Consider the following 27,397-nt stretch of genomic DNA (forward strand, 5'->3'; position numbering starts at 1 on the left):
TGCAGCGGGGCGAACTTTCCCGGGCAGGCTGCAGCGGAGGCGCGGCGGGGAAGGGGCTCCTCCGGCCATGCCGCTCGGCTGACCATGCCCGAAGCTGCTCTCTTCTGCAGGAGCGCCCCCGGCGGGACTCCCCCCCTGGCATGCCCGCCCGGGCGACCATGTCCCAACCCTCCGCCGGCTTCCTCCTGCTGCCCATCCCGGAGGGCCCGCTGCCGGAGTGCGCGCCCGCCAAAGTCATCAAGCTGGTGGTCCTCGGGGGCCGCGGCGTGGGAAAGACCGGTGAGTGCCCTGAAAACCCAACCCTTCCCTCCCCTCTGCCCTCCCCAGGAAGAGCCGCGCTTCCCTCCCCTTCCTCCCTCCAGAGAGGGGCTGCTCAGGAGGGGCGGGGAGGGATGCTCGCCCCCCCCCCGGGGCTCTGGGTACCGGTGGAGTCCAGCGCAATTCTGCTTCTGTACCTGGGCAGGTGGGGAAAACAGTGTGGACACGCAGTTAAAAGATCCACACCAAAGAAGGGAGAAATGAATTGAAAAGTCCTGATTTCAGGTTCAACGCGTCCAGTATTTGGAGAGGCTTTGGCGGTCGAGTCCTCAGTCCTGTCAATCATGGATTGTTGGCTTACATTTTAGGACCCTCACAAAGAAAACACCCCAAAAGTTTTTGGTCTTCTCGGTCCATTCCTCTTCAAGCCTGTTTGGATGCTGGCAATCTCCAGAGCCTACCAGGTGGTCTTCCATCCAGCTGTGTCAGAAATTGAGAAAAAGGCCCACGCCACACATTGAGTGCACCCACACAGGCATCAACACTGTCAGGCTTTTTACTAAATCTGCACTTCTATTTCTACTAGTTTTTTTCTCATCATTCCTATCATCCTTTTCCTCCCACTTAGGACTGTATGGCTGCAACTTGTTGCTTATATCCTAAGATTTGTATTAATATTGATTGTTTCTTCATTGCTTATTTGACCTCTATGACAATCATTGTGTTGTACCACATGATTCTTGACAAATGTATCTTTCTCTTTTATGTAGTTTGGCCAATCACACTTGGCCAAAAAAATTCTATTCTATTTTATTCTATTCTATTCCTTTGACAGATCAGATTTGTTGTCACCTAATCTCAGTCCTGGTCAGACAATTCTGTGTGGTGTCCAATTCCCACATATAATATGCACGCATGTATGTAAATGGGCATATTTTGCAAAGGTTACCGGGGCCCAGTTGGGCCATTCAATGGCCATTAACCTTTAAAATACTCCAAAAGAATGTTTTAACAGTTAGAGTTCTATTTTTGTCCTGTGTTTTTGACTGTTTGCCTTCTGCCCACCTGAGCCTTAATGATGCTTAAGCTTTCCTCCAATTCAAACATGCATTTTATTGTTCATTCTTAATCTCAGCAGACACCCAGCAAGGTGTGTCTCCCAAATACTGGACAGAGTGAACCTGAAATGAGGACTTTTCGATTCATTTCTCCCTTCTCTGATGTGGATCGTTGACTGCGTGTCCGCGCGCGGTTTCCCCACCTGCCCAGGTGCAGAGGCAGAATTGCGCTGGACTCTGCTGGCCCTCTGAGCCATGGGGGCGAGCACACCACCCCATCCCACCTTAGCAGCCCCCCTCTGAAACAAACGTATGTCTCTGTTAAACCGCTGACCGTCCTTAGTGACTCAGGTTGTCCTTACGCCTGCAGCAGATGTACAGGTGGTCCTCAGTTGTCCAAAATTGAACCCAAAATTTATGTTGCTAAGCGAAACATGTGTCAAGTGATTTTTGCCCCATTTTACACCTTTTTTTGCCACAGTTGTTAAGTGAATCATTGCATTTATTAAATTAGTAACCATCCCTTCGTTCATGGAGTCCGACCTTTCCATTGACTTTGCTCATCAGAAGGCTTCCAAAAGTGAACACATGATGCTGGGATGCTGCAACCGTCATAAATACGAAGCAGTTGCCAAGCACCTGGGGGAGGCTGCAATGGTTGTCAGCATGGAAAATGGTCCCTTTTTTTGCAGTGATGTTGTATCTCTGAACGTTCGGTAAATGAACTGTGGCAAATTGAGGGCTACTGCGAGCTTCAAAACTTCTTCTTGGAGGAAGAGGGAGGGCTGACCCTAACCCTAACCCTCAGAGCCACGGAGGGGGGGGGGCTGAGCCCATGTCCCAGTCCCATCTTAGCAGCCCACCTCCGCAGGCTCCCTCCCTCCCCCCCACCCCCGCTCCTCCTCCTCCTCCACCATCGCCCCCTCCTTCTGCCCTGCTGTGCTTTCAGCCAGGGCTGGATTAATGTTTGATAGAAGGTACTAGTCTGGAGCTCGGCTTCTTTTTGAGGGACGCAGGAGATTTCCTCCCCCCCCCTTCCCAGGGAAAGGAGCCAGATCTGGGCCAGGAAAAGTCAGGGCAAACAAGCCAAGGCTGGGCATTTTAAAAGCAACCCCCCCCACCCGCCCGCCACCGCTTGCATTGTGTTGGATTGGTTCAAATGAGAAATCACTCCGGGTGGTGGAAATCAGCCACGGATGAAAGAATGCCCCATTGACCTCAGGCCATCTGAAGCTGCGAGCAGGGTGGGTGGGTGGTTAGAGGCAGTGAGGGGCTCCTATGGGTGTAATCTGGAACTGGTAGAAAAAAAACATTGCTTTTTTTTCTTTTTTTCCCCTTCTGGGCTCTGGGTAAATGAGGTTGAATGTATATAATTTTAGAAGAGCTGGGTGTGCGGGTGTGTGTGTGTGTGTACATACACATACAGTTTATATACACTGCTTAAAAAAATAAATAAAGGGAACACTTAAACAACACAATATAACTCCAAGTCAATCAAACGTCTGTGAGATCAAACTGTCCACTTAGGAAGCAACACTGATTGACCATCCATTTCACCTGCTGTTGTGCACATTCAACTTTGTACAGAACTAAAGTATTCAATGAGAATATTTCATTCATTCAGATCTAGGATGGGTTCTTTCAGTGTTCCCTTTGTTTTTTTGAGCAGTATAGTAGATAATGTATGTTTTTGTGAGCCTGTGTGTAATATGTATGTACACACATGGCGTATATACGTAGAATTAAAGAGTATATTTTGGATGTTCAGTAATAGTAAACAGAGAGGGAAATCGTATCTTTTTGAGGCGAAGAGAGACCAGGCACCCTAAGCCTAAACCCTTGACACGAGTGATGTAAAGTTGGCCACCTTTGTTGTGATTGGCTCAAGGCCAGCTCCTCCGGCCACTGATTTTGCTTCAGAGAAGCCGGGTCCGTCAGATCAAAGAAGACCTGCCTGGCTTATTGAGGAGCCAGACAGTGAAGGAGAAGGGGGTGTGGAAAGGGCTGGAGAGGCACAGAGGCCAGCAGAGACTGTAAGATCTCCAGTCAGAGTCTCATTTGAGTCTGACAAGGAAGGGGCAATGAATGATCCCATGCTAAATGTCCGGGTCAGGAGAATGCTGGGACGCCAGGAGCAGCTGCACAGACGCAGAAAGAGATTCTAAGTCACAGCTGTCAGGAATCAAAGATGCTGCTACAGAGTTAAAAAGGGAAGGGCATGCAGCAGGCGGTGTGGGAATTTGTCGTTCAGATTTTTGAGAGAAACATTGATGCTTGCGGTTTCATTGTTCCTTTGGACACCTTTGAAGATACTGACTGAGTAATTGGCTGACGTAAACCAGAAAGACTTCTGTTGCTGCCTTGAGTAATTAACTCTGACCCTTGGACTGATAAACCAGCATTTCTCTTGCAGTCGCTTGCAGCCATTTGTACATAAAGAAACCTTTTGCCTTTTTTCAAGATTTGTGTGTGTGTGTGTGTGTGTGTTTGTTTGTTTGTTTAATTGCCTTGGTAGGGTGGCCCGTTGGCCAGGCATAACACCTTTAAGCCAGTCATGTGACCTTTAAGCCACTCCTCTTGGTCACATGATCAAGCCACTCCCACCTGGTCACATGGCCCTAAGCCATGCCCACAGTATGGTAGTAAAAAAAAAATGCAGCCCTTCACTGGTCAGAGGGTGTTGAGACCTGAATGAGCCTTCTCCTAGAACAGGGGTAGGCAAAGTTGGCTCTTCTATGACATGTGGACTTCAACTCCCAGAATACCTGACCTAGCACGGCTCAGGAATTCTGGGAGTTGAAGTCCACAAGTCATAGAAGAGCCAACTTTGTCTTCCCCTGTCCTAAGAAGAAAAGGGTTGGAACCTTGGAGGTCTTCTAGTCCACCCCCCTGCTCAAGCAAGAGACTCTATATGCCAGGTACTGTATATAGAAATTCCTCTTGCTGGCTGATTCACTAGATTCAGTAGATTCAGTACCCAGCTGTTTCAGCGTTTGTCAAATGATGGGATGATCTACTGCGGGGGTCTCTAACCTTGGGCAACTTTAAGACTTATGGACTTCAACTCCCAGAATTCCTCAGCCAGCAAAGTTGAAACCCACAAGTTTTAAAGTTGCCCAAGGTTGGAGACCCCTGCAGTAGATCATCCCATCATTTGACAAATGCAGCGGTTAAGATGCTTGTTCTTAAACCGGTGTTTGTGTATATATGTGCTTAACTGGGTTTATGTCTAGTTTAATGAAAAGAAGGACCAGGGGAGACATGATGGCAGTCTTCCAATATCTCAGAGGTTGCAAAGAAGAAGGAGTCAAGCTATTCTCCAAAGCACCTGAGGGTAGAACAAGAAGCAATGGGTGGAAACTAAACAAGGAGAGAAGCAACTTAGAACTAAGGAGAAATTTCCTGACAGTTAGAATAATTAATCAGTGGAACAGCTTGCCTCCAGAAGTTGTGAATGCTCCAGCACTGGAATTTTTTAAGCAGATATTGGATAACCATTTGTCTGAAGTAGTATAGGGTCTCCTGCATAAGCAGGGGACTGGATTAGAAGACCTCCAACTCTGTTGTTGTCATCTTAAAGAGGCCAAAGTTGAGGCATGTTTATGCAGACAAGCTGGATCTCCACTCCATGGGAAAATGAGTGGGGAGTCCAAGGGTTAACTGCCCCCTTCCTTCCTCCCTTCCTTCCTCCCTTCTTCCCAGGGAACGTCATCATCTTTCACACAGGGGAAGTCCAGGGAACAAACTGTTTCTGAGGCTTTGCATGCATGCTCGGATCTTCCCATGCAGGCTCAGCCTCCTCCATGGGATGATTCCTCGTCCAGCCACCCACGTCCAAGTGGCAGGAAAGCGGAGCTCAGGCAGGGCCGGTCGCTTCTCCCTGGCCTGCCTGGGGCTGGAGAAAAAACACCTGGTTCTCACGTGCGGTCCTGTGGTCCGTTTCCTCAAAGCTGGGCAGGAAGAAGAAGAAAAATTCCCCCCACCTCTGCTGGGAGGAATTCCATGTTGTCAAGGAAGTACAATGAGTTGTGACAAGGGTGACACCGTGGTGAAGGGTCACCTTTTCCCAGCCTCCCCTGGTGAAAGAATGCGAGAAAGCCGGGGGGGGGGGGCAGAGAAATCGACACAACAGGAACTTTTTCAATGTGTGAAAACACAATGGGAAATTTATAGCAAAAAGTTCTCCTGGCCTAACTTCCAGTAGCACCCAGTCTCTACACACACACACACAAAACACACACCTCCCACTGGGACCGTCCATCATGTGGAACTGTGGGTTTGCTTGGGCTGCCGGAGATGGGGAAGAGAGACCTCGCAGCTGAACTCGGAAAGGCTTCCTCCCTGACAAGAGCCTTTGGCCAGGGGTTCAAGAGAAAGAAACTTCAGGCAGAGGTGAAACGTTGGGGAGACCTTCAGTTTGATGAAAAGGGGAAAGAGATGGAAGAAGGGGAAGAAGGAGAAGAGAGAGAAGGGGAAAGAGGGGGAGAAGGAGATGGAGAAAGAAGGGAGAGGAGGGGAAGGAGATGGAGACCGCCTTCTGCTGCATGAATCCCAGCGACCAGTTAGGTCCCACAGTGTTGGCCTTCTCCAGGTCCCATCGACAAAACAATGTCGTCTGGTGGGACCCAGGGGAAGAGCCTTCTCTGTGGCAGCCCCAACCCTCTGGAATCAACTCCCCCACAGAAATTAGGATTGCCCCCACCCTCCTTGCCTTTCGCAAACTCCTTAAAACACATCTCAGTCGTCAGGCATGGGGAAATTGATTCCCCTGGACCGTTCCGTTTTATGCATGGTTTGTATGAGATGTATGATTGTTTTTATATTCAGAGTTTTAAATTCTTTTAACTATTGGATTTGTACTGGGGTTTTTTTTCCAATATATTTTTATTAATTTTCTTAAAATAGACAAAACTGACAAACATACATTTAACATAAAAATGGGGTTGAATCTTCCCCGCTTATTCTAGAAGTAAAATTTCAATACAGAAAAAAGAATACATTCAAAAAATACTTAAGTTCAACTTATTGCTTTAAATGAAAAGAAGAAATTTGTTTAACCTTATGTAATAAATCTTCATACATAAACTAATTCTAACATAACTCTTAAATCATATCAATGCTAATTCTAACATAACTCTTAAATCATATCACTGCTAATACAGTTCTCTTATTTATTTATTTATTATTTTAATATTTCTTCTTGTTTATCCATATATACACTTTGTTCCATATCTCATAATATTCTGTTTCGATTTGTACTGTTTTTATTGTTGTGAGCCGCCCCAAGTCTTTGGAGAAGGGCGGCATATAAATCTAATTAATAATAATAATAAATAATAAAAGACGGGGAAGGAGGGGGTGGGTGTTCAGTTTGAGGATTTTTCAGATTCTGATTCGGAAAGTGGTTATGAATACCTGATTTACTGGCACGAGGAGGAGGAGACCAACCACAGAATGTTTCTATGGGTTCAGATTCAAGTGAAGGAGAAACAGATGCTAGATGGGTAAATCCTTATTTCAGACGCTTGCAGAGGTGAAGAGAACACATGTCAGGGAAGAAATATTAAGGAGAGGAATGGGTTAATTAATTAAGTAATTACAGTAATTCGTCACGTCTGTGTGTCAGCGGAAGAGAAGGGTTGAGTTGTCAATCTGCTATTAAGAAATATGGAGGTTTCTTAAAGCGGCTCCAAAAGTAAGCTTTGCCTTGTGTGCTTTTAATTGCAGTTTTTATTACTCTGGGCTAACTCTGACTAGCCATAAATCTTAGAATGACTTGTGGAATGCTTTAATGATTTTGATGTTGTCTTGCCTACCAAAGTTTAAGATAAGAGAGCTCTGCGTGGGGAGATGATTAGAAATAAAAATAAAGATGATGTGGTGTTTTACAAATACTGTATATGCATTTAGCAATCCTTTATTCCAATTATCAGTGGCCTTAGCCGGAGATCAGAACAGTGGGGAAGGGAGAAAGGGGAGGGGAGGAAGGAGAAAGAAGAGCTAAGCAAACACACACACACACACACACACTGGTTTAAGAACAAGCATCTTAACCTCTGCACTTGTCAAATGCTGGGGCGATCTACTTCAGGGGTCTCCAACCCTGGGCAACTTTAAGACTTGTGGACTTAAACTTTGCTGGCTGAGGAATTCTGGGAGTTGAAGTCCATAAGTCTTAAAGTTGCCCAAGGTTGGAGACCCCTGCAGTAAATCACCCCACCATTTGACAAATGCTGAAACGGCTGGTTACTGAATGTACTGAATCTAGTGAATCTAGTGAATCAGCCAGCAAGAGGAATTTCCATCTCTCACGTTAATAATGAAATTCATAGAAATGGAGAAACATAGAAGATTGACGGCAGAAAAAGACCTCCTGGTTCATCTCGTCTGCCCTTCTACTATTTCCTGTATTTTATCTTAGGATGGATCTATGTTTTTCCCAGGCATGTTTAAATTCAGTGACTGTGGATTTACCTACCACGTCTGCTGGAAGTTTGTTCCAAACATCAACTATTCTTTCAGTAAAATAATATTTTCTCATGTTGCTTTTGATCTTTCCCCCAACTAACTTCAGATTGGGTCCCCTTGTTCTTGTGTTCACTTTCCTATTAAAAACACTTCCCTCCTGGACCTTATTTAACCCTTTAACATATTTAAATGTTTCGATCATTTCCCCCCTTTCCCTTCTGTCCTCCGGACTATACAGATTGAGTTCATTAAGTCTTTCCTGATCAGTTTGATGCTTAATACCTTCCACCATTTTTGTAGCCAGTCTTTGGACCCGTCCAATTTGGTCTATATCTTTTTGTAGGTGAGGTCTCCAAAACTGAACACAGTATTCCAAATGTGGTCTCACCAGTGCTCTATACAGCGGGATCACAATCTCCCTCTTCCTGCTTGTGATACCTCTAGCTATGCAGCCAAGCATTCTACTCGTTTTCCATACTGCCTGACCGCACTGTTCACCCATTTTGAGACTGTCAGAAATCACTACCCCTAAATCCTTCTCTTCTGAAGTTTTTGCTAACACAGAACTGCCAATACAATGCTCAGATTGAGGATTCCTTTTCCCCAAGTGCATTATTTTACATTTGGAAACATTAAACTGCAGTTTAATGCAATTCATGGCATAGGGAGCGAGACAGACGAGGTCCCTTTAATTGCCTCTCTTTACCCAACATGGCAATTTCTGGATCCATTAACACATCCCCGTCTTTTCTCTTGTCTTGCAGCCCTCATTGTGCGGTTCCTCACCAAGAGGTTCATTGGGGACTACGAAGCCAATACAGGTACGTTTGGCGGCTGCTTTGTGGGTTTTGATGGAAGCAAACGTGGGTTGGGTCTATCTGGCTCCAGAGTCTGGAAGGGCAGGTGGGCAGCTTCCAGCATCAGGAAGCAGAACCGAGCCAGTCTGGAGGAGGATGGGTGGGTTCTGTTTTAAGGATTCAGAAATCCTTAAGACCTTGCAAACAACCATCACTCCGTAAAAGTCCTTGGAATACTCCTATCAAATTACCTAAGTGCCAAAGCCCACTGCAATAACATCGCCCAAAAGGCTTCAAGAATAGTTAACTTAATCCTACATAGCTTCTGCTCCAGTAATATCACACTACTAACTAATCATAGGATTGTAATAGGAAATTGGCTCCTACTATCATCAATGGTGGACTTCGCCCAAAAACCAAATCATATTGGAACATTATCGAAAAGTGGTTAAAAGAGATTACAAATCAGGAAATCAAAAAGACCCCAGAATTTTTCCTACTAGGTATGTCACCCCCAAAATACAAGAAAGCTATAAAATATTTGACAACGCATATTTTAGTTGCTACAAGAATAGTTTTCGCCCAAAGATGGAAAGAGATAGAAGCTCCAAAAGAAGATGAGATTATTAGGAAAATTATTGAGTGCGCAGAGCTGGACATGATGACAAGGCGGTTGAAAGATCAAGAAGAAAGAGCCAGGGTGGCGCAGCAGGTGGAGTGCTGTACTGCAGGCCACTGAAGCTGACTGTAGATCTAAAGATCAGCGGTTCAAATCTCATCACCGGCTCAAGGTTGACACAGCCTTCCATCCTTCTGAGGTGGGTAAAATGAGGACCCGGATTGTGGGGGCAATAGCCTAGCTCTGTGAAAAAATGCTATTGCTAACATGTTGTAAGCCGTCCTGAGTCTAAGGAGAAGGGCAGCATAAAAATTGAATGAATGAATGAATAAATGAATAAATAAATAAATGAATAAATAAATAAATAAATAAATAAGAGTCAGAATATTATAAAACTTTGGATAGGGTCTACACATGGCTGAATATAAGAAATACTCAATGAACTGAAAGATTACAAAGTATTTTATTTTGAAAGTGTATATAACAGTGATATGAAATACTGTATCTTACTTTTCCTTTGATTAGATCTAATCAACAAAAGCTTTTTACTAAAGACTTCAACCAAGAGCGGAGCAATTAGAGCTCCTCCTTCTGTGTTATATGTTTTGTGGGCGGTTTTTTGTATGTATGTTTTGTTTTTTAAAATAATAAAATTTTTATAAATTAAAAAAAATAAAAAAAAATCACACTACTAACCAGAGCATACAAAACTTTCACCAGACCAATCCTTGAATATAGCTCATCTGTCTGGAACCCACAACGCATTTCGGATACTCTAGAAAATGTCCAGAGATACTTTACTAGAAGACCCCTCCATTCCTCCACTCGCAACACAATACCCTACGCAACTAGACTTACAATCCTAAGCTTAGAAAGCTTAGAACTACGTCACCTTAAATACGACCTAAGCATAGCCCATAAAATCATCTGCTACAATGTCCCTCCTGACAATGACTATTTCAGCCTCAAGCACAACAACATACGAACACACAACAGATACAAACTTAAAGTAAACCATTCAAAACTCAACTGTAGGAAATAAGACTTTAGTAACTGAGTAGTCGATGCATGGAACTCACTACTTACTGTGTAGTTTTATCACCTAACTCCCAAAACGTTAACCTTAGACTGTCCACTGTTGACCTCTCCCGATTCCTAAGAGGTCAGTAAGGGGCGTGCATAAGTGCACCAGCGTGCCTTCTGTCTCCTGTCCTCATGTTTCTCTCCTACTGGTATCGTGTATATAAATATTATTATTTTATTTATTTATTTATTTATTGGACTTTTATGCCGCCCCTCTCCGAGGACTCGAGGCAGCTTGCAACATATAATAAAACAATATAATATAATATTACATCATTGTATACCACCAATACGTACTTGACAAAACAAACAAACAAATAAATGTCTTGTTTTCAAATCATCCCACTTTCAAATACATCTAGCAAGGACGGTCATAAATCAAAGCTCTGTGATTTACAGTCCTGGTTTTTTTAAGCCAGCATCGCCTCCATTGTGAGGCAGCTGGGAGATGACTTTTCCCGACACAGTTTTAATTAAAAAGCAAGAAAGGATCAAAGGATCCGGCCATGCAGCCCCTGAACAAACAGAGGCCCTGTTTTTCTCTTCTGCTTTTCTCTCTGGCCAAAGAAAGGGGCCGCAGAGGGCTTTCCCAAAGAGCAGCTTCAAAGGGAGGCTTCTGTTTGCTTCTAGTGCTATGCAGAAAGGAGGGGGGTTGGGTTTTACGGGAGGGGGCTTCTATCCCCCGAATTGCCCCCAAATCCAGCCCGTGTGTGTTCCTGTGCAGCAAGCAACAGCTTGGTCCTCTTACAATGGAAGGTCAAGCTCTCCTAAGAGTAAAGGAATTGCTTGGGAATGCTTGCAGATTCAAGGTAAAAATGAGGATCAGAAATTTTATATTATATTATATCAGAATATCTTTGGGACCGTCTTCTGCCGCACGAATCCCAGCGACCGATTAAGTCCCACAGAGTTGACCTTCTCTGTGTCCCATCAACTAAACAATGCCGTCTGGCGGGACCTAGGGGAAGAACCTCCTCTGTGGCGACCCCAGCCCTCTGGAATCAACTTCCCCCAGGGATTAGGACCGCCCCCTATCCTTGCCTTTCGAAAGCTGCTGAAGAACCACCTTTGTCGCCAGGCATGGGGAAACTGATATACCCCTAGCTATTATGGTTTATGTATGGTCTGTTAGGTTGTGTGATTGTTTCCTTTTTATAATAAGGGTTTTAAATTGTTTTTAACATTAGATTTGTACATGGTGTATTCTTGCGGTGAGCCGCTCCGAGTCCTTGGCGGCATACAAATCTAATAAATTATTATTATATTATATTATATTATATTATATTATATTAATTATATTAATTTATTGAATTTGTATGCCGCCCCTCTCCAAGGACTTGGGGTAGCTCACAACATATCAAAACTATAAACAGTATACATATCTAAAAAGTGTAATTAATATAGCTAAAAAACTTTTTAAAAACTCTAATAACATTTAAAATCATTCATTCCCATTTACACAGCAAGGCATACTACAGTCGTTGGCCAGGGGGCAAGAATCTAATGGCCCTAAGCCTGGCAGCAAAGATAGGTCTTTAAACTTTTATAGAAGGCAAGGAGTGTGGGGGCGGTGTGAATCTCCGGGGGGAGCTGATTCCAGAGGACCAGGGCCCCCACAGAGAAGGCTCTTCCCCTAGGCCCCACCAAGGGACATTGTCTGGCTGATGCCCCCCCCCCAAAAAAACCAAACTAACAAACATACATACCAGACAAACATAATTCGGGCAGGTCTGATGTTAAACTTCATAGCCCCCAGGCCTGTCAACAAAGCCAGGTCTTAACAGCTTTTCGAAAAGCCAGTAGGGTGGGAGCAGTGCGGACATTGCGGGGGGTGCTGGTTCCATAGAGCCGGGGCGGCAACAGAGAAGGCCCTTCCCCGCAGTCCCGCCAACCTACATTGCTTAGCCGATGGGACCTGGAGAAGGCTGATTCTGTGCGATCTAATAGGCTTCTGGGAGGTATGTGGCAAGAGACATAAATAGTCTGTCCCTAAGCCACGCAGGGCTTTATAGGTGATAACCAACACCTTGAATTGTGATCAGAGTGCAGCTTGCGGAGCAAAGGTGTTATATAGGCATACCGAGGTACCCCCATGACAGCTTGCGTGGCTGCATTCTGGACCATTTGGAGTCTCCGAATACTCTTATTTATTTATTTATTTATTTATTTATTTATTTATTTATTTATTTTTTATTTATTTATTTATTTATTTATTTATCAGATTTGTATGCCGCCCCTCTCCGCAAACTCGGGGCGGCTCACAGCAATAACAATACAATGTAAAACAAATCTAATATTTAAGTTAATTTTAAAAACCCAAATTTAAAACCAATCATACATACTCTTCAAGGGTAGCCCCACGTAGAGCACATTGCAATAATCAAGACGGAGGTGGTGAGGGCCCGAGTAACAGTAAAACTATTCACAGTTGGAAAATACTTTAGGCATGCACCACTCAGAGATGGCTGGGACGAAACCAAGCAATTTGCAGTTCACACAGACAATAGGTCTCTCTGCAGACTGCAGTAGCTGGAAGAGGCCTTCTCCTGGTACAGGCCTCAGTGTAAACCTCAAAAAAGGTGACTCTGCTTTCACGGTTACTCTAAGGCAGGAGTAGGCAAAGTTGGCTCTTCTATGACATGTGGACTTCATCTCCCAGCATTCCTGAGCTAGCATGGTTGGCTCAGGGATTCTGGGAGTTGAAGTCCACAAGTCATAGAAGAGCCCACTTTGTTACATAAGTGGTATCACACACCCGTTCAACTTGCACATTTCCAGCAGAATGTTAAAATTACTTGTTGGCATGTGTGTCAAGATAAAGGAGTGTTCATGCATATGCTTTTAGAATGCCCGGTAGTGCAGAACTTTTGGGGAAAAGTGCAAGAGGATATTAATAGGATGTTCAATATATGATGGACAATTACAAAGGAAATGGCAGTATTAGTTAAAAGCAATGCGATGGGAGAATTTAGAGAAATAAAACAAGCAGCGCTAGAAAGCGCTCAGGTGGTAATAGTCTTGGGTTGGAAGGATGATGGGACTAGGACAAGATATTGACAAAATTGAACGGGTCCAAAGATGGGCTACAAGAATGGTGGAAGGTCTTAAGCACAAAATGTATCAGGAAAGACTTAATGAACTCAATCTGTATAGTCTGGAGGACAGAAGGGAAAGGGGGGACATGATTGAAACATTTAAATATGTTAAAGGATTAAATAAGGTTCAGGAGGGAAATGTTTGTAATAGGAAAGTGAACATAAGAACAAGGGGGCACAATCTGAAGTTAGTTGAGGGAAAGATCAAAAGCAACATGAGAAAATATTATTTTACTGAAAGAGTAGTAAATTCTTGGAACAAACTTCCAGCAGAGGTGGTTGGTAAATCCACAGTAACTGAATGTAAACATGCCTAGGATAAACATATATCCATCCTAAGATAAAATTCAGAATATAGTATAAGGGCAGACTAGATGGACCATGAGGTCTTTTTCTGCCACCAGTCTTCTGTGTTTCTATGTTTCTAAGGTAAGAGGATATATGGTTAGTAGAATTCGAAACCAAGCTACAAGTAATAAATTGGAATCACTTTATAATATGTAAATAGATATGTATTGTTCTTGAGTTAAAATGGTATATATAATATATGCCCCCATTTTGGTGGAGGCGTGTGAATGTTGTCTGGTGGTGGGCACAAATCACTGAGTACTTGTTGTATGTTGTGTGTGTGTTTTATATTTTAAAATCAATAAAAAATAATTTTAAAAAAAGAAGAGCAAACTTTGCTACCCCTGCGAGTCCAAGGCAATGGTTCTCAATCTTACCAACTTCAATGGATACAGTGACTTCAACTCCCAGAATTCCTCAGCCAGTGTGTGGCATTGAAGTTCACATATGTCTTAAAGTTTCCAGGGTTGAGAACTACCACCTTAAAGTAAGTGTGAAAGACACACTGCTTGTTTGTGTGAGCTGCAAAAACACTTCTTCCCAATCGTCTGCATTTGTTCATGATCATTATGTAGGGGGAAAAAACCACCCCAGTGTAACCTTTGCCAGTAGCAAAAATCGCTACTAAAATGCAAATTTGACAAATCAACTCCATGGAAAGAAGGAAGCAATGAAATGGATCGATCTTCAAATTGGAGAAACTGCTTATTGTTTGAAATGAATTTATTAATTGCTTCAGACAAAGGAAGTCTCGGCAATTTACAAAAGCGAGAGCTGCAGCCCATTGCAATAATATTTATTCATTTATTTATTGGATTTATATGACTTCCCCTCTCTGAGGACTTGCAACATATAAAGGAAACAATAAAATACAATGCTAAATCCAATTAATTAAAACTAGGTAAACTGATCTAAAATTCCCAATTATGTTAAAAATAAATCATACCCACTCAGATAACAACCATACATAACATTTGTCGACCAGGGGGTTGAGATCTAATTGTGCTATGATAGGATCCCTTTTTGCCTGCCACTTGTGTTGAAATTTCATGTCCAAAAAAAGATTTTATCTGTCCTTGTTTGACATCCTTCTTGTGATGATATCAATTTGCAGTGGTAACTGTCAAACCAACAACTGGGAACCTTAACTTTAGCCCTAAGCCGTTTAGCAGGGAAAAAGGGAACAAGAGTCTACAATAATAGATAATGAAAGAGCAACAATACTGTATATACTCAGAGTTACAAAATTACAAGGAGAATCACATTCCTGGCACTCAGCAACTCAAATGTGTCCAAGGCCCTTTGGAACAATCAGGTTCTTGTGGGTCTCCAGGAGATCCCCCCGCCCTGCCTTGGAAGCCCTCTGCTTTAGAAGAAGGGAAACACGACCCCCCCCTAAGAACACCAGCTTTAGTTAAGTTTAGTTTGTTTATTAGAGTTGGAAGGGACCTTGTAGGTCAGGGCTCTCCAACCTTGGCAACTTTAAGGCTGGTGGACTTCAACTCCCAGAATTCCTCAGCCAGCAGACACTATAGCTTTGCTGGCTGAGGAATTCTGGGAGTTGAAGTCCACCAGCCTTAAAGTTGCCAAGGTTGGAGACCCCTGTTGTAGGTCATCTAGTCCAACCCCCGCCCCCACTCAAGCATCCTGCTCTGCTTCTTATCCGTCTCCTGGGGCTGACGGGGGTTTACATTAGCAGAAAGACGGACTGGATGGATGCAACATAATAAATTCTCCTACAAATTGGCATCTGATAGAAACAGTTGAGAGCACGTTTTATAGAACATATTGGGGTGGTATGCAAAGGAGATGAACTCACTTAAGAATACCTTATATCAGTATTTTACATTTGTTTTAATGCAAACCTTTCCATGAGTTATGTTTTCATGTTTTACTACTTAATTTTAGCATATTACACCGCATTTTAACTCATTTCATTTAAACTCTCTTTATCTAATTTTATTGTATTTTAATCAGTTCACACTACTGTATAGTGTTTATGATAAGTCGTCGTTTTTGATGATCGATGCGGTCACTATTTCTACTTTGATATGGTCAGTTGACTAATCAAATAAAATTGAATTGATTGATTGATAGAAACATAGAAACATAGAAGATTGATGGCAGAAAAATACCTCCTGGTCCATCTAGTCTGCCCTTATACCATTTTCTGTATTTTATCTTAGGATGGATCTATGTTTATCCCAGGCATGTTTAAATTCAGTAACTGTGGATTTACCAACCATGTCTGCTGGAAGTTTGTTTCAAGCATCTATGACTCTTTCAGTCAAATCATATTTTCTCATGTGGCTTCTGATCTTTCCCCCAACTGACTTCTTGTGAACTAAAGACATTTTAGATATATTATTTGGATTTTTAGATAGGAATACTGTATATTGTTTTGATAAAATGAATGAATGAATGAAAGAAAGAAAGAAAGAAAGAAAGAAAGAAAGAAAGAAAGAAAGAAAGAAACAGGGATTCTCAACGCTGGTAACTTTCAGACTCATGGACATCAACCCTCGGGATTCCACAGCCAGGGCAGAGTGGATGGGGCACCTTCAGGTAGTCTTCAGATTTATGGCCACAAGGAAGCCCAAAATGTCTGTTGCTCAGCAAGGCAGTGGTTAAGTGAGTTTTGCCCCCTTTTACAACCCTTCTTGCCACAGTTGTTAAGCAAAGCAATGCAGTTGTTAATTTAGGAAAACAGTCGTTAATGGAATCTGACTCCCCCATTGAGTGCACATGTCGGAAAATTGCTGCAACGGTTGCAAATGGGAGGGGGGTTGCTGCTCCCCCTGCTATGCACTGGTTTGTGTCTCCGGCATGCGCATGCATCCGAGGGAGATTTTGCTTCTGTGCATGCACATGAAGCAACGTCTTGTGAGCGGACAAGATTTTCAATTCAATTCAACTCAACTCAATTTATTAGATTTGTATGCTGCCATTCTCCAAAAATTCGGGGCGGCTCATAGAATAAATATAAAACAAGCATATAGAACAAATCTAACATATTAAAAAAGTACGACTAAAAGCCCTATGCAATACACAATCATACAGTACAATGACACCATGCATCGCGTTTATTAGTCAGAGGGGCAAGGTCTAATCGCCCCAAGTCTGGGGGCATAAATGAGTCTTAAGACTCTTGTGGAAGGCGAGGAGGGTACAGTACAAATCTCGGGGGAGAGCTGATTCCAGAGGGCCGGGCCCCCCACAGAGAAGACTCTTCCCCTTGGCCCCTCCAAACAATATTGTCTGGTTGACAGGACCTGGAGAAGTCCGACGCTGTGGGACCTAAGTGGCTGCAGGGATTTATGTGGCAGAAGGTGGTCCTGTAAGTAATTCATGCCAAAATCTCATGCGCATCCTCTTGCAAGATTTTGCTTCATGCACCAGCACGGAAGCAAAATCTTGCTTGGGCGCATGCACCAGCACACTGGGAATGTGAAGTTGCGTGCACAGCTCAGTTTTTGCTTCCGGTGCAGCATCCTGTCCATACCGGTAGCCGCCTGCTACTGGTTGTACGTCACTTTTTTCAGTGCTGTTGTAACTTGGAACAGTCACCAAATGAATAATTGTAAGTTGGGGACTTCCTACGAGGGTCGCCCAGAAAGTAATGCACCAATTTTTTTTCTTCAACAATTATTTATTGAACACAATGAAACTTACACACAAGAAAGAATGATGTTTCTTCTACACTCCCTATTATTCCATGTAATCTCCGTCCCATTCTATGGCCTTCCTCCAGCGAGACACAGGGGTGTGTATGCCCTGTCAGTACCTCCCCTTTTTCTGGTCACAAAGCCATTTCTGCCCTGTGCGAATCACCTCTAATGGCCTCACCCTCTGTGCCCAGCGACTAACCATACTTCTGTCCACTGCAGATTCTCCATAAAATGTACACAAAATTTGTGAATGTTCCCAACAGTTTCTTTCTCCACAGTGAGAAATTAAGTGACAACATGCTGCTTGTAACATCCATCACTTACAGACGCCAATTCGAAACACTGCTGCAACTACGCTATCTGTCTGAAGAAACGCAAAATTTACACACGGACTCCTGACGATTCAAATAATGTATATCTAAAGTTTCACATTGGTACTATTACTGTAAGCTGAGAAACAAAACGTGGTGCATTGCTTTCTGGGCGACCCTTGTACATCCATTCTAAAAAACTTCAAATCTCCCAGACCGGATGGAAGACTTCCCAGGGTTTTCCAAAGGAGCTGGCAGATGTGATCGCAGAACCACTGAATGTGATCTTTCAATGTTTAGTTAGCCGAGCGGCACTTTTGACTGGCGGTGGTGCGTTCTACACACAGAGGCTCTTGTGCAATGCAGTTTATCAGGAGTATTTTTGGCATGGCCTTGTGACACAATGGAAAGTCGGCTCCGGAGAATTTGGCTCCCTGTAAACATTTTGGTGCTTTTGTTCCCATTCCTGGCCACCCAGCTGAGCAGAGAGTTTTCGAACAAGCTACAAGCCAGTTTTGCAAAGTTTTTTAAAATTAGTTTTTAATGACTTCAATTTTAGATCAGTGTTTCTCAACCATGGTGACTTTCAGATGTGTGGACTTCAACTCCCAGAATTCCTCAGCCAGGATTTCAGATGTGAGGATTTCAATGCCCAGAATTCCCTAGCCAGCCATGATGGATGAGGAACTCTGGGAGTTGAAGTCCAGACATCTGAAAGTCTCCAAGATGGACTGGTTTAGAGGAAGGAGCTGAGCGCAAAGACCAAATGGGTCAGATATAGGCCCAGACTGTCATATTCCTGCAGACAGATCACTGAATCAGACTGGAAATGGACTTTTAATGTCATTGCATAAAAATCTACACCCTGGCTTAGAAACATAGAAGGTTGACAGCAGAAAAAGACCTCCTGGTCCATCTAGTCTGCCCTTATACTATTTCCTGTATTTTATTTTAGGATGGATCTAATTTATCTCAGGCATGTTTAAATCCAGTTCCTGTGGATTTACCAACCACGTCTGCTGGACGTTTGTTCCAAGCATCTACTACTCTTTCAGTAAAATAATATTTTCTCACGTTGCTTCTGATCTTTCCCCCAGCTAACCTCAGATTTTGCCCCCTTGTTCTTGTGTTCACTTTCCTATTAAAAGCACTTCCCTCCTGAATTTTATTTAAGCCTTTAACCTATTTAAATGTTTCGATCATGTCCCTGCTTTCCCTTCTGTCCTCCGGACTATACAGATTGAGTTCATGAAGTCTTTCCTGATCAGTTTGATGCTGAAGACCTTTCACTATTTTTGTAGCCCGTCTTTGGATCCGTTCAATTTGATCCATATCTTTTTGTAGGTGAGGTCTCCAGAAGTGGACATAGTATTATTCCAAATGGGATCTCACCAGCGCTCGATACAGCGGGATCACCATCTCCCTCTTCCTGCTTGTTCTACCTCCAGCTATGCAGCCTTTAATGTTTCATAACAGCCTCTAACAATCTCTAAAAAACCTTTTACCCAGTTTTGCTTTTTGAAATGTAATCATTCAACCATCCCTCCCCTCTCTTCTTTTGTGTGTTTTATTGTTAGCAACAGAGAGAGAAGGCAGCCAGTGGAAACCTTTGCAGGGTCATCCCTCAAATGTTCCCTGATGATAACCGAGCCAAGCGGCCCTCAGAGTCTCGGCTCTTTTTGCTAGGAAAAACGATCGTTGGCTCTCTTGGGCTGCCCATCAGGCAGGAAGAAGTTCAAGTTAAAATAAAAATAATCAGTGGTGTCCTGTGAAAAGGAAAAATAAAATAAGAAAGAAGTTTAAAAGGTTCTCAGGATGTGATCTTCATCCCCCCCCAAGGCAGAACCTGAATTATGGATTGAAATTCCCTGGAAGTAGGTTCAGGTGGGGGATAGGAGGAGACTATGGGGAGGGGAGGAAGAGGGAAGGGAAGGAGGAGAGGAAGGGAAGGGAAGACAAAGAGGAAGAGAGAGAAAAGGGAAGGGAAGGGAAAGGAAGGGAAGGGAAGAAGAAGGAAGAGGAAGGAAGAAGAAAAGAAGAGAAGAGGAAGGGACAGAAAGGGAAGGGAAGAGGAAGGAAGAAGAAAAGAAGGGAAGGAAATGGAAGAGGAAGAGAGAGAAAAGGGAAGGGAAGGGAAAGGAAGGGAAGGGAAGAAGAAGGAAGAGGAAGGAAGAAGAAAAGAAGGGAAGAGGAAGGGACAGAAAGGGAAGGGAAGAGGAAGGAAGAAGAAAAGAAGGGAAGGAAACGGAAGAGGAAGAGAGAGAAAAGGTATGGGAAGGGAAGAAGAAGAGGAAGGGAAAGGAAGGAAAGGGAAGAAGAAGGAAGAGGAAGGAAGAAGAAAAGAAGGGAAGGAAAAGGAAGAGGAAGAGAGAGAAAAGGTATGGGAAGGGAAGAAGAAGAGGAAGGGAAAGGAAGGAAAGGGAAGAGGAATATAGGGAAGGAGAATAAGAAGAGGAAGGAAGAGGACATGAAGGGAAAGGAAGAGGAAGAAAGAAAAAGGGAAAAGGAAGGGAAAGGAAGGAAAGAGAAGAAGAAGAGGAGGGAAGAAGAAGTGGAAGAGGAAGAGAAGAGGAAGAGGGAAGAAGGGAAAGGAAGGAAGGAAGAAGAAAGGGAAGGGAAAATTACTATCACTGGTAGTATAACCATTACTTACAACCATTCATTTAGTAACCAAAGTTACAAAGGAGCAGAAAAAAGTGACTCATGACCATTTTCTCACTTATGACCATTGCAGCATCTCTGTGGTCACGTGATCAAAATTCGGACATTCGGCAAGTGATTCACATTTATGACGGCTGCAGTGACCCCCAGGTCACGTGATCCTCCCCTGTAACTTTCTGACAAGCAAAGTCAATGGGGAAGCAGTCATCCACGTAACAAATATGGCAAGAAAGGTCATAAAATGAAGCAAAACTCTTGCTTAGCAACATACATTTTTGGCTCAATTTTGGCTGCAAGTCAAGGAGCCTCCTTTTCCCTTCCTGTAATAATAATGATAATGATGATAATGATAATTATTATAATTAAATATATTATTATTATTGTTTTGTTGTTTGTTGTTGTTGTTGTTATTATTATTATTAATTATTAATTATTGAAATCTGCAAAATGTGAAGACCTGAAAATCGAGCTGCAATGACTCTGGCATAAGCCAGTGAAAGTGGTCCCAGTGTCTTTCGCACACTGGGCGCAGTCACAAAAGGTCTCAGCGGACATTTGAAAACCACCGGAATAGACAAAATCTCCATCTGTCAACTGCAAAAGGCCGCTTTGCTGGGATCGGCACACATAATTCAACTGCTACATCACGTAGTCCTGGGTGGGAAGCGCCTGACTAGTGATGAAATACGAAGCCCAGCATCGTGATCTCGTTTGCTGTGTTGTATTGTTGATATAATAATAATGCATTAAACTTCATGTATGTGTTTCCTGGTTCTCAACATTCTTGCTTTAGAAGCAAGAAAAGGGAGGGGACTTTTCCTGTCTGGGGCAACATTGGAGCAAAGTCAAAGAAATCCCTGCCATCTACGATGTATTAATTCTCTTCCCATTTTTCTTTCTTCCTCTCTAGGCGCCTTGTACTCCAGGAAATTCACCATTGATGGAGAACAGATTTCCTTACAAGTCCAGGACACCCCATTTGTTTCCCTGGAGGTAGGAAGAATAATTTAATAATAATAATTTATTAGATTTGTATGCCGCCCCCCTCCGCAGACTCGGACCGTGATTCCAAATAGCATTTGATCTCTTAACCGATGCAATCAAAAGTGTGTCCACAAAACAATGTCGTCTGGCGGGACCCAGGGGAAGAGCCTTCTCTGTAGCGGCCCCAACCCTCTGGAATCAACTCCTCTCCCGGAGATTTGGATTGCCCCCACTCTCCTTGCCTCTCGTAAACTCCTTAAAACCCACCTCTATTGTCAGGCATGGGGAAATTGATTCCCCTGGGCCATTTCTGTTTTATGTATGGTTTATATGAGATGTATGATTGCTTTTTATATTAAGGGTTTTTAAATTGTTTTAATCAATTGGATTTGTACTGTTTTATTGTTGTGAGCCGCTCCGAGACTTTGAAGAGGGGTGGCATACAAATCTAATCTAATCTAATCTAATCGATTCGAATCGAAATCAAACAAACAAACAAACAAACAAATAAATAAATAAAATGTGGCCAAAATACAGGTAGTCCTTGACTTACAATAGTTCATTTAGTGACCACGATGGCAACGGCACTGAAAAAAGAGATGCATGATTGTTTTTCTTACTTACAACCATTACAGCTTCCCCATGGTCATGGGATCCAAATTCAGTTGCTGGTCAGCTGCCTCTTATTTATTACAGTTGCAGGGTCCCAGGGTCACGTGATCCCCTTTTGTGATCTGACCAGCCAAGTCAGTGCAGAAACCAGGTTCGCTTAACAACCTCACCACTGTCGAACTATTCACCAAGTCTGCACTACTATTACTACTAGTTCTTCTCATTGTTCCTATCTCCCATTTACTCCCACAAGTGGCCATGGGACTGTAACAGATGCAATGAAAGCTTTGTTTCATTCTAAATTTGTAGCCCACCCTAGAATTCCAACATCATAATTGGCTCAGTCCTAAGGTTAATTTCCAGGTGAATTTGCAGGGATGTTGGCATAATTGCTGAATCCAGGGAAGGGCGAGAGGCAGATGGTGGTGGGATGGGCCCGTAAGCCTTTACCCTGTGCATCTTTCTTGATAATAAAGATTTAGAGCCAGGATTTATGGATTAAGAAAATGGGCGTCTTGTCCTTTCGTAAAAGGAGACCTCGGTAGGGAAACGTAGCCTCACCTGTCGGGCTCTGTTCAAAACTATAATTTCCAGGCAAGTGTTTTGCACAAGCAGGTAGTTGCATGTCCCAGGCAAACCCTGTTTCAGCTCTGGTTTGCCAGGAATAAATAGAGAAACCAGTGCCTGCTTAGCAGCAGTTCCATCCCAGCCTTTTTAAAACATTGTTTTTAAATAATAAAAGAAAAAGAGCAAAACAAAACACAAGGAAGAAATGCCTACATTCAGGGGTGGGCTGCTAGCCAGAATGCTAAATTGGGCTTAATTGGAGGTAGCAAAATCACACACAGAGCCGCAGGTGCACCTGTGTTTCGGCAGGGTTTTTTTGCTCCAACGCATGCCGAAACATGGGCATACCTGTGGCTCCATGCACGATTTTGCTACTTCCACAGATGCAGAAGCAAAATCGTGGTGGCAAGCCCAATTTAACGTTCTGGCTGGAGCCCACCACTGCCTACATTGTCCAAGAAGGGAAATGAACAAATGCCTCACTTAGCAACAGAAATATGAGGCTCAATTGTGGTCATAAATTGAGGACTGCCTGGAGAACAACATAGATGATGGAAAGGCTGGAGACTAAATTAAGGGAACTAAGTATCTCTAGCCTGGTGATGGGAAACCTATTTTGGTTTGGGTGCTAAAAGGGCGCATGCATGCACAATAGTGTGTGCTCGTGTGTCTACACCCATAATGCCGTGCACCCCCTGCACATGCGCACTGTAGTGATTTAGCAACTGATTTATTTAACAATTTCTGGCCAAGCTCAATCTATGGATCTGGTTTGGACCTTTTGTCAATTGGCACTTAGCTCTTTAAGAACCTAAGAAGAGCCCTGCTGAATCAGGCCAAAGCCCATCGAGTCCAGCATTCTGCGTCACACAGTGGCTCACCAATTGCCCATGGGGATCTTGAGCAGGAAGAGAAGGCAAGACCCACCCTTTCCCCTGACCCCCAACAAATGGTACTCAAGGGAACCCTGCCTGCCTCAACCAACATAGAGGCGGCACATGGACATCCGTTTCAATAACCACCTATGATACACTTGACATCCCTGAATCTGTCTAATCCTGCCTTGAAGCTATCCAGGCTGACAGCTGTCACGACCTCTTCTGGAAGTGAATTCCATCAACCAAGGACCTTCTGGGTGAAGAAATATTTCCCTTTATTTGTTCTCACTTTCTTACTGATGAGCTTTAGGGAGGGCCCCCTTGTCCAATATTGTTTGATAGAGAAAATATTTTTTCTCTATCCACCTTTTCTATCCCATGCATGATTTTATACACTTTGATCAAGTCACCCTTTAAACGCTGTCTTTCAAGGCTGAAGAGACCAAAGCATTGCAACCTGTTTTCATAAGGGAGGTGCTCCATTTCCTTTATCATTCTTGTTGCCCTTTTTTGCACCTGGGTTTTTTTTTGGGGGGGGGGGGGGTTATAATTTTTTTTATTTTTCTCCACCATAAAATAAAACAAAACATAATTACAAACGCTAAAACAATACTTATACTCAAACATATACAGTATAAAACTTTTCCATGTTAAACTTTCAATGGAGGCTCTTATCTCTCATTACTCTTCTAGACAAAAAACCCTGTAAAATTCATACATCAAGTATTAAACCTCTAACTAAAAATATTTTACTTCACCTTACTATAAGAAAACTTACATTACATCAATATGAGCATTAACAAAATCTCTTCTATCTAAATCTTAATAAAACATTCTAACATAATAATAGGGATTTTATGTATATATATACTGCTCAAAAAAATAAAGGGAATACTCAAAGTACACATCCTAGATCTGAATGAATGAAATATTCTCATTGAATACTTTGTTCTGTACAAAGTTGAATGTGCAGAACAGCAGGTGAAATTGATTGTCAATCAGTGTTGCTTCCAAAGTGGACAGTTTGATTTCACAGAGATTTGATTTACTTGGAGTTGTATTGTGTTGTTTAAGTGTTCCTTTTATTTTTTTGAGCAGTGTATATTAAAATGAAAACCTCATTTACTCCATAATATACATCATCATTTACACCATAATATAAAGTTCTATATACAGTATTTAAACCAATAACATTAGTTAATAATTGTGTTAAAGTATTATTTAGTGCTACCACCATTTCTTATCTTTGCCATCTGGTTAACAATATTTAAATTAATTCTCTTGTTTCAATTTTTCAGTATTAGCTAATTAAAATATCTCTTAACACTTTATCCAATCATAAAACTTCCACCAAATCTTATAATAATCAGAATCTTGCTTATCTTTAAATTTCAACATCAAATTATTCATCTCTGCAAAGTCCATAATTTGTCTCAAAACTTCCCTTTCAGTTGGTACCTTATTTAATTTCCAGTTCTGAGCATAAGCAATACTAGCTGCTGTAACTATGTTACATGCTTCATCCTTGTCCTCCCGGTTTTTTATGGCAGGACGAGAATGACACCATCTGTTGCCAGGAGCAGATCAACCGCTCCATTTATTGGGCCGACGGCTTCGTCTTTGTCTACTCCATCACGGACTACGAGAGCTACCGCGTCATCCGCCCGCTGCACCAGCACGTCCGGAAGATCCACCCCAACGCCAACATCCCTCTGCTGCTGATGGCTAACAAGGGGGACCTGCTCCGAGCCAGGCAGGTGTCCACCAAAGAAGGCCACCAACTGGCCAACGAGCTGGGCTGCCCGTACTCGGAGGTCTCCGCGCGAGAGAACTGCGAAGGGGTCCATGGGGCCTTCCAGCAGCTGTGCCAGGAGCTGAGCCGGATCATCGGGAATTGCAATGGGGAGAAACGGAGGGGCCTCCACCTCATCCGGCCCAAATCGCCCAACATGCAGGAGCTGAAAAGGAGGCTGAAGCAGGCCTTGTCGTCCAAAGGCAAAACTGCCACCATGCTCTGACGGTTCGGGGTGGGCCACAGCAGGCCAAGAATAGCCATGTGGGCCTGGTGATGGTCAGCCTGCCAGCTGCGTTGGTGGTAAAGAAGCCCTTTTCAAAATTGAGACCAGGGTGGCTGGGAAATTGAGACATTTAAGTCCTTTCGCTCGACCAGGAGTGGCCAAACCTGGCAATATGCTGGCTGGAGAATTCTGGGAATCAAAGTCCACAAGACTTAAAGTTGCCAAGTTTGGAGACACCTACGCTCCAAAGCAAGAGGAAATGGGGTGGGGGTTTGTCTTCATTCTCAGGATTAATTCCAGCCTCTTCACCTGCATGAGACAAACAGGTGAATTCCTCTACCTGCCCACCCTCATTTAGCTTCAGTCACCATCTCGGTACTTTCCCCATCTGTCAGGCAACTGTAGTCTCTAATGTTTAGGTGCCAAATGTATGTTTATGTATAGCCTTTAAAGGAAAAAAAAATAACCGCACATATACATGTCTTAAACACGGCTGTGAAGCTGGCAAGACAAGAAGAGAGATGGGTGGTGGTCTTTCCATAGGACCCTCAGCTCCTGCTGTAGAGGAGCCTTCAGCCTTCCTGTCCCACTAGACCAGGCTTCTCAATTGTTTTATGTTATGTCTCCCCCAATTCTCTGCCAGGATGATGGTTTGCAATATTTGGCACATTTTCACTGAAGAACCCCAAGCGACTTATCAGCGTGATTGGGGTGTAATGTGTTTAAGCAACACCTTAATTTATTTGGCTTCACAGTAAGCATACCGGTCTTTCCTCGTCTCCCACCATAGTCACAGCGAAGCCAAGTGCCACGCACGCTTCCTTCATCATATTTCCTCATCTTAGCTTTTGGGAGACTTACGTTTGTCTCATGATCTCCGTCTCTCTCCTCCTTTCTTTGCATCCCTGTTAAATATTTTTCCATTGTGTCTCTTAAGGGTTTGTTATATGCACTTCATATCTCCTGCTTTGTGCTATTGTTGGGGGCAAAAAACCTCTACTCCCTGTGGCAAAAAAAAGCATGTTCCTCAGGGTCACACGCCCCCCAGGGCATCGCTCTGCAACCCTCCAGCGAGGCCCGCCCCACTATTTGAGAAGCACTGCACTATACCAACAACCAGCACAGCCTTTTAAAATAAAAACTCCCTCCCTCCCATCCTGTTCCACCATCATGAGGGCACAATCTGAGGTTAGTTGGGGGAAAGATCAGAAGCAACATGAGAAAATATTATTTGACTGAAAGAGGAGTAGATGCTTGGAACAAACTTCCAGCAAACGTGGTTGGAAAATCCACAGGAACTGAATTGAAACATGCCTGGGATAAACATAGATCCATCCTAAGATAAAATACAGCAAATAGTATAAGGGCAGACTGGGTGGAGCAGGAGGTCTTTTTCTGCCGTCAATCTTCTGTGTTTCTATGTTTCTACCATGCCACCAACCAGCACAACTCTTTAAGAGTGGAAGAGAAAACAACTCGATCCTTTCCTTTGCCTTATTCCATGATGGATTATTTCAGAAGACTAATCCATAGTTTATCTATGCTCGTCCAAACACTTGAAATGAATGACTTGTTTATCATTACAGTTGACCTCATAAATGTTACAAATGCTGTTTTGTGATTCATGCATGGAATGAATGAAATTCACTGGGGAGTGAATCGGGTTTGAGCATGTGAAAGTCCTCAAGATAGTCCTCAGTTTATGACTGCTCGTTTAGTGACCGTTGGAAGTTATGTCAGCATTGAAAAAAGAGGCTTAAGATCAGTCTCGCACAAACGACCGTCCCCACAGCCACGAGGGAAAATTTATGACGGTTGCAACATCTGGGTCATGTGACTCCTATTGCAACATTCCTACATGGCGTCCCATAAGCAAAGTCACTGGGGACGCCACCAGGGAAGGTTGCCAATCTCAGTTCTACACAATGTCTCACTTAACGACCGGGGTGATCCGTTTAACAATTATGGTGAA

At 43.2% G+C, this 27,397-nt stretch overlaps 1 protein-coding gene across 1 annotated transcript; it reads left to right on the forward strand.

Moving 5' to 3' along the window:
- Positions 1-27,036, forward strand: LOC139170786 (ras-like protein family member 11A-like). Its single transcript, XM_070758294.1, has 4 exons — positions 1-279; positions 8,549-8,605; positions 21,277-21,359; positions 24,958-27,036. Exons 1-4 carry the CDS (start codon positions 141-143, stop codon positions 25,423-25,425), a joined length of 747 nt encoding a protein of 248 aa, XP_070614395.1. The 5' UTR covers positions 1-140; the 3' UTR covers positions 25,426-27,036.
- The last annotated feature ends 361 nt before the right edge of the window (positions 27,037-27,397 follow it).

The sequence above is a fragment of the Erythrolamprus reginae genome, chromosome 8 (genome assembly GCF_031021105.1).
Source record: "Erythrolamprus reginae isolate rEryReg1 chromosome 8, rEryReg1.hap1, whole genome shotgun sequence".
NCBI lineage: Eukaryota > Metazoa > Chordata > Lepidosauria > Squamata > Dipsadidae > Erythrolamprus > Erythrolamprus reginae.

Bases quoted from the DNA above. Each gene is read 5' to 3' on its own strand.
- LOC139170786 (XM_070758294.1), top strand. From the start codon at position 141: ATGCCCGCCCGGGCGACCATGTCCCAACCCTCCGCCGGCTTCCTCCTG. The intron at 280-8,548 runs GTGAGTGCCCTG...CTTGTCTTGCAG, and splicing joins CCGCGGCGTGGGAAAGACCG to CCCTCATTGTGCGGTTCCTC. The intron at 21,360-24,957 runs GTAGGAAGAATA...TTTTTATGGCAG, and splicing joins CCCCATTTGTTTCCCTGGAG to GACGAGAATGACACCATCTG.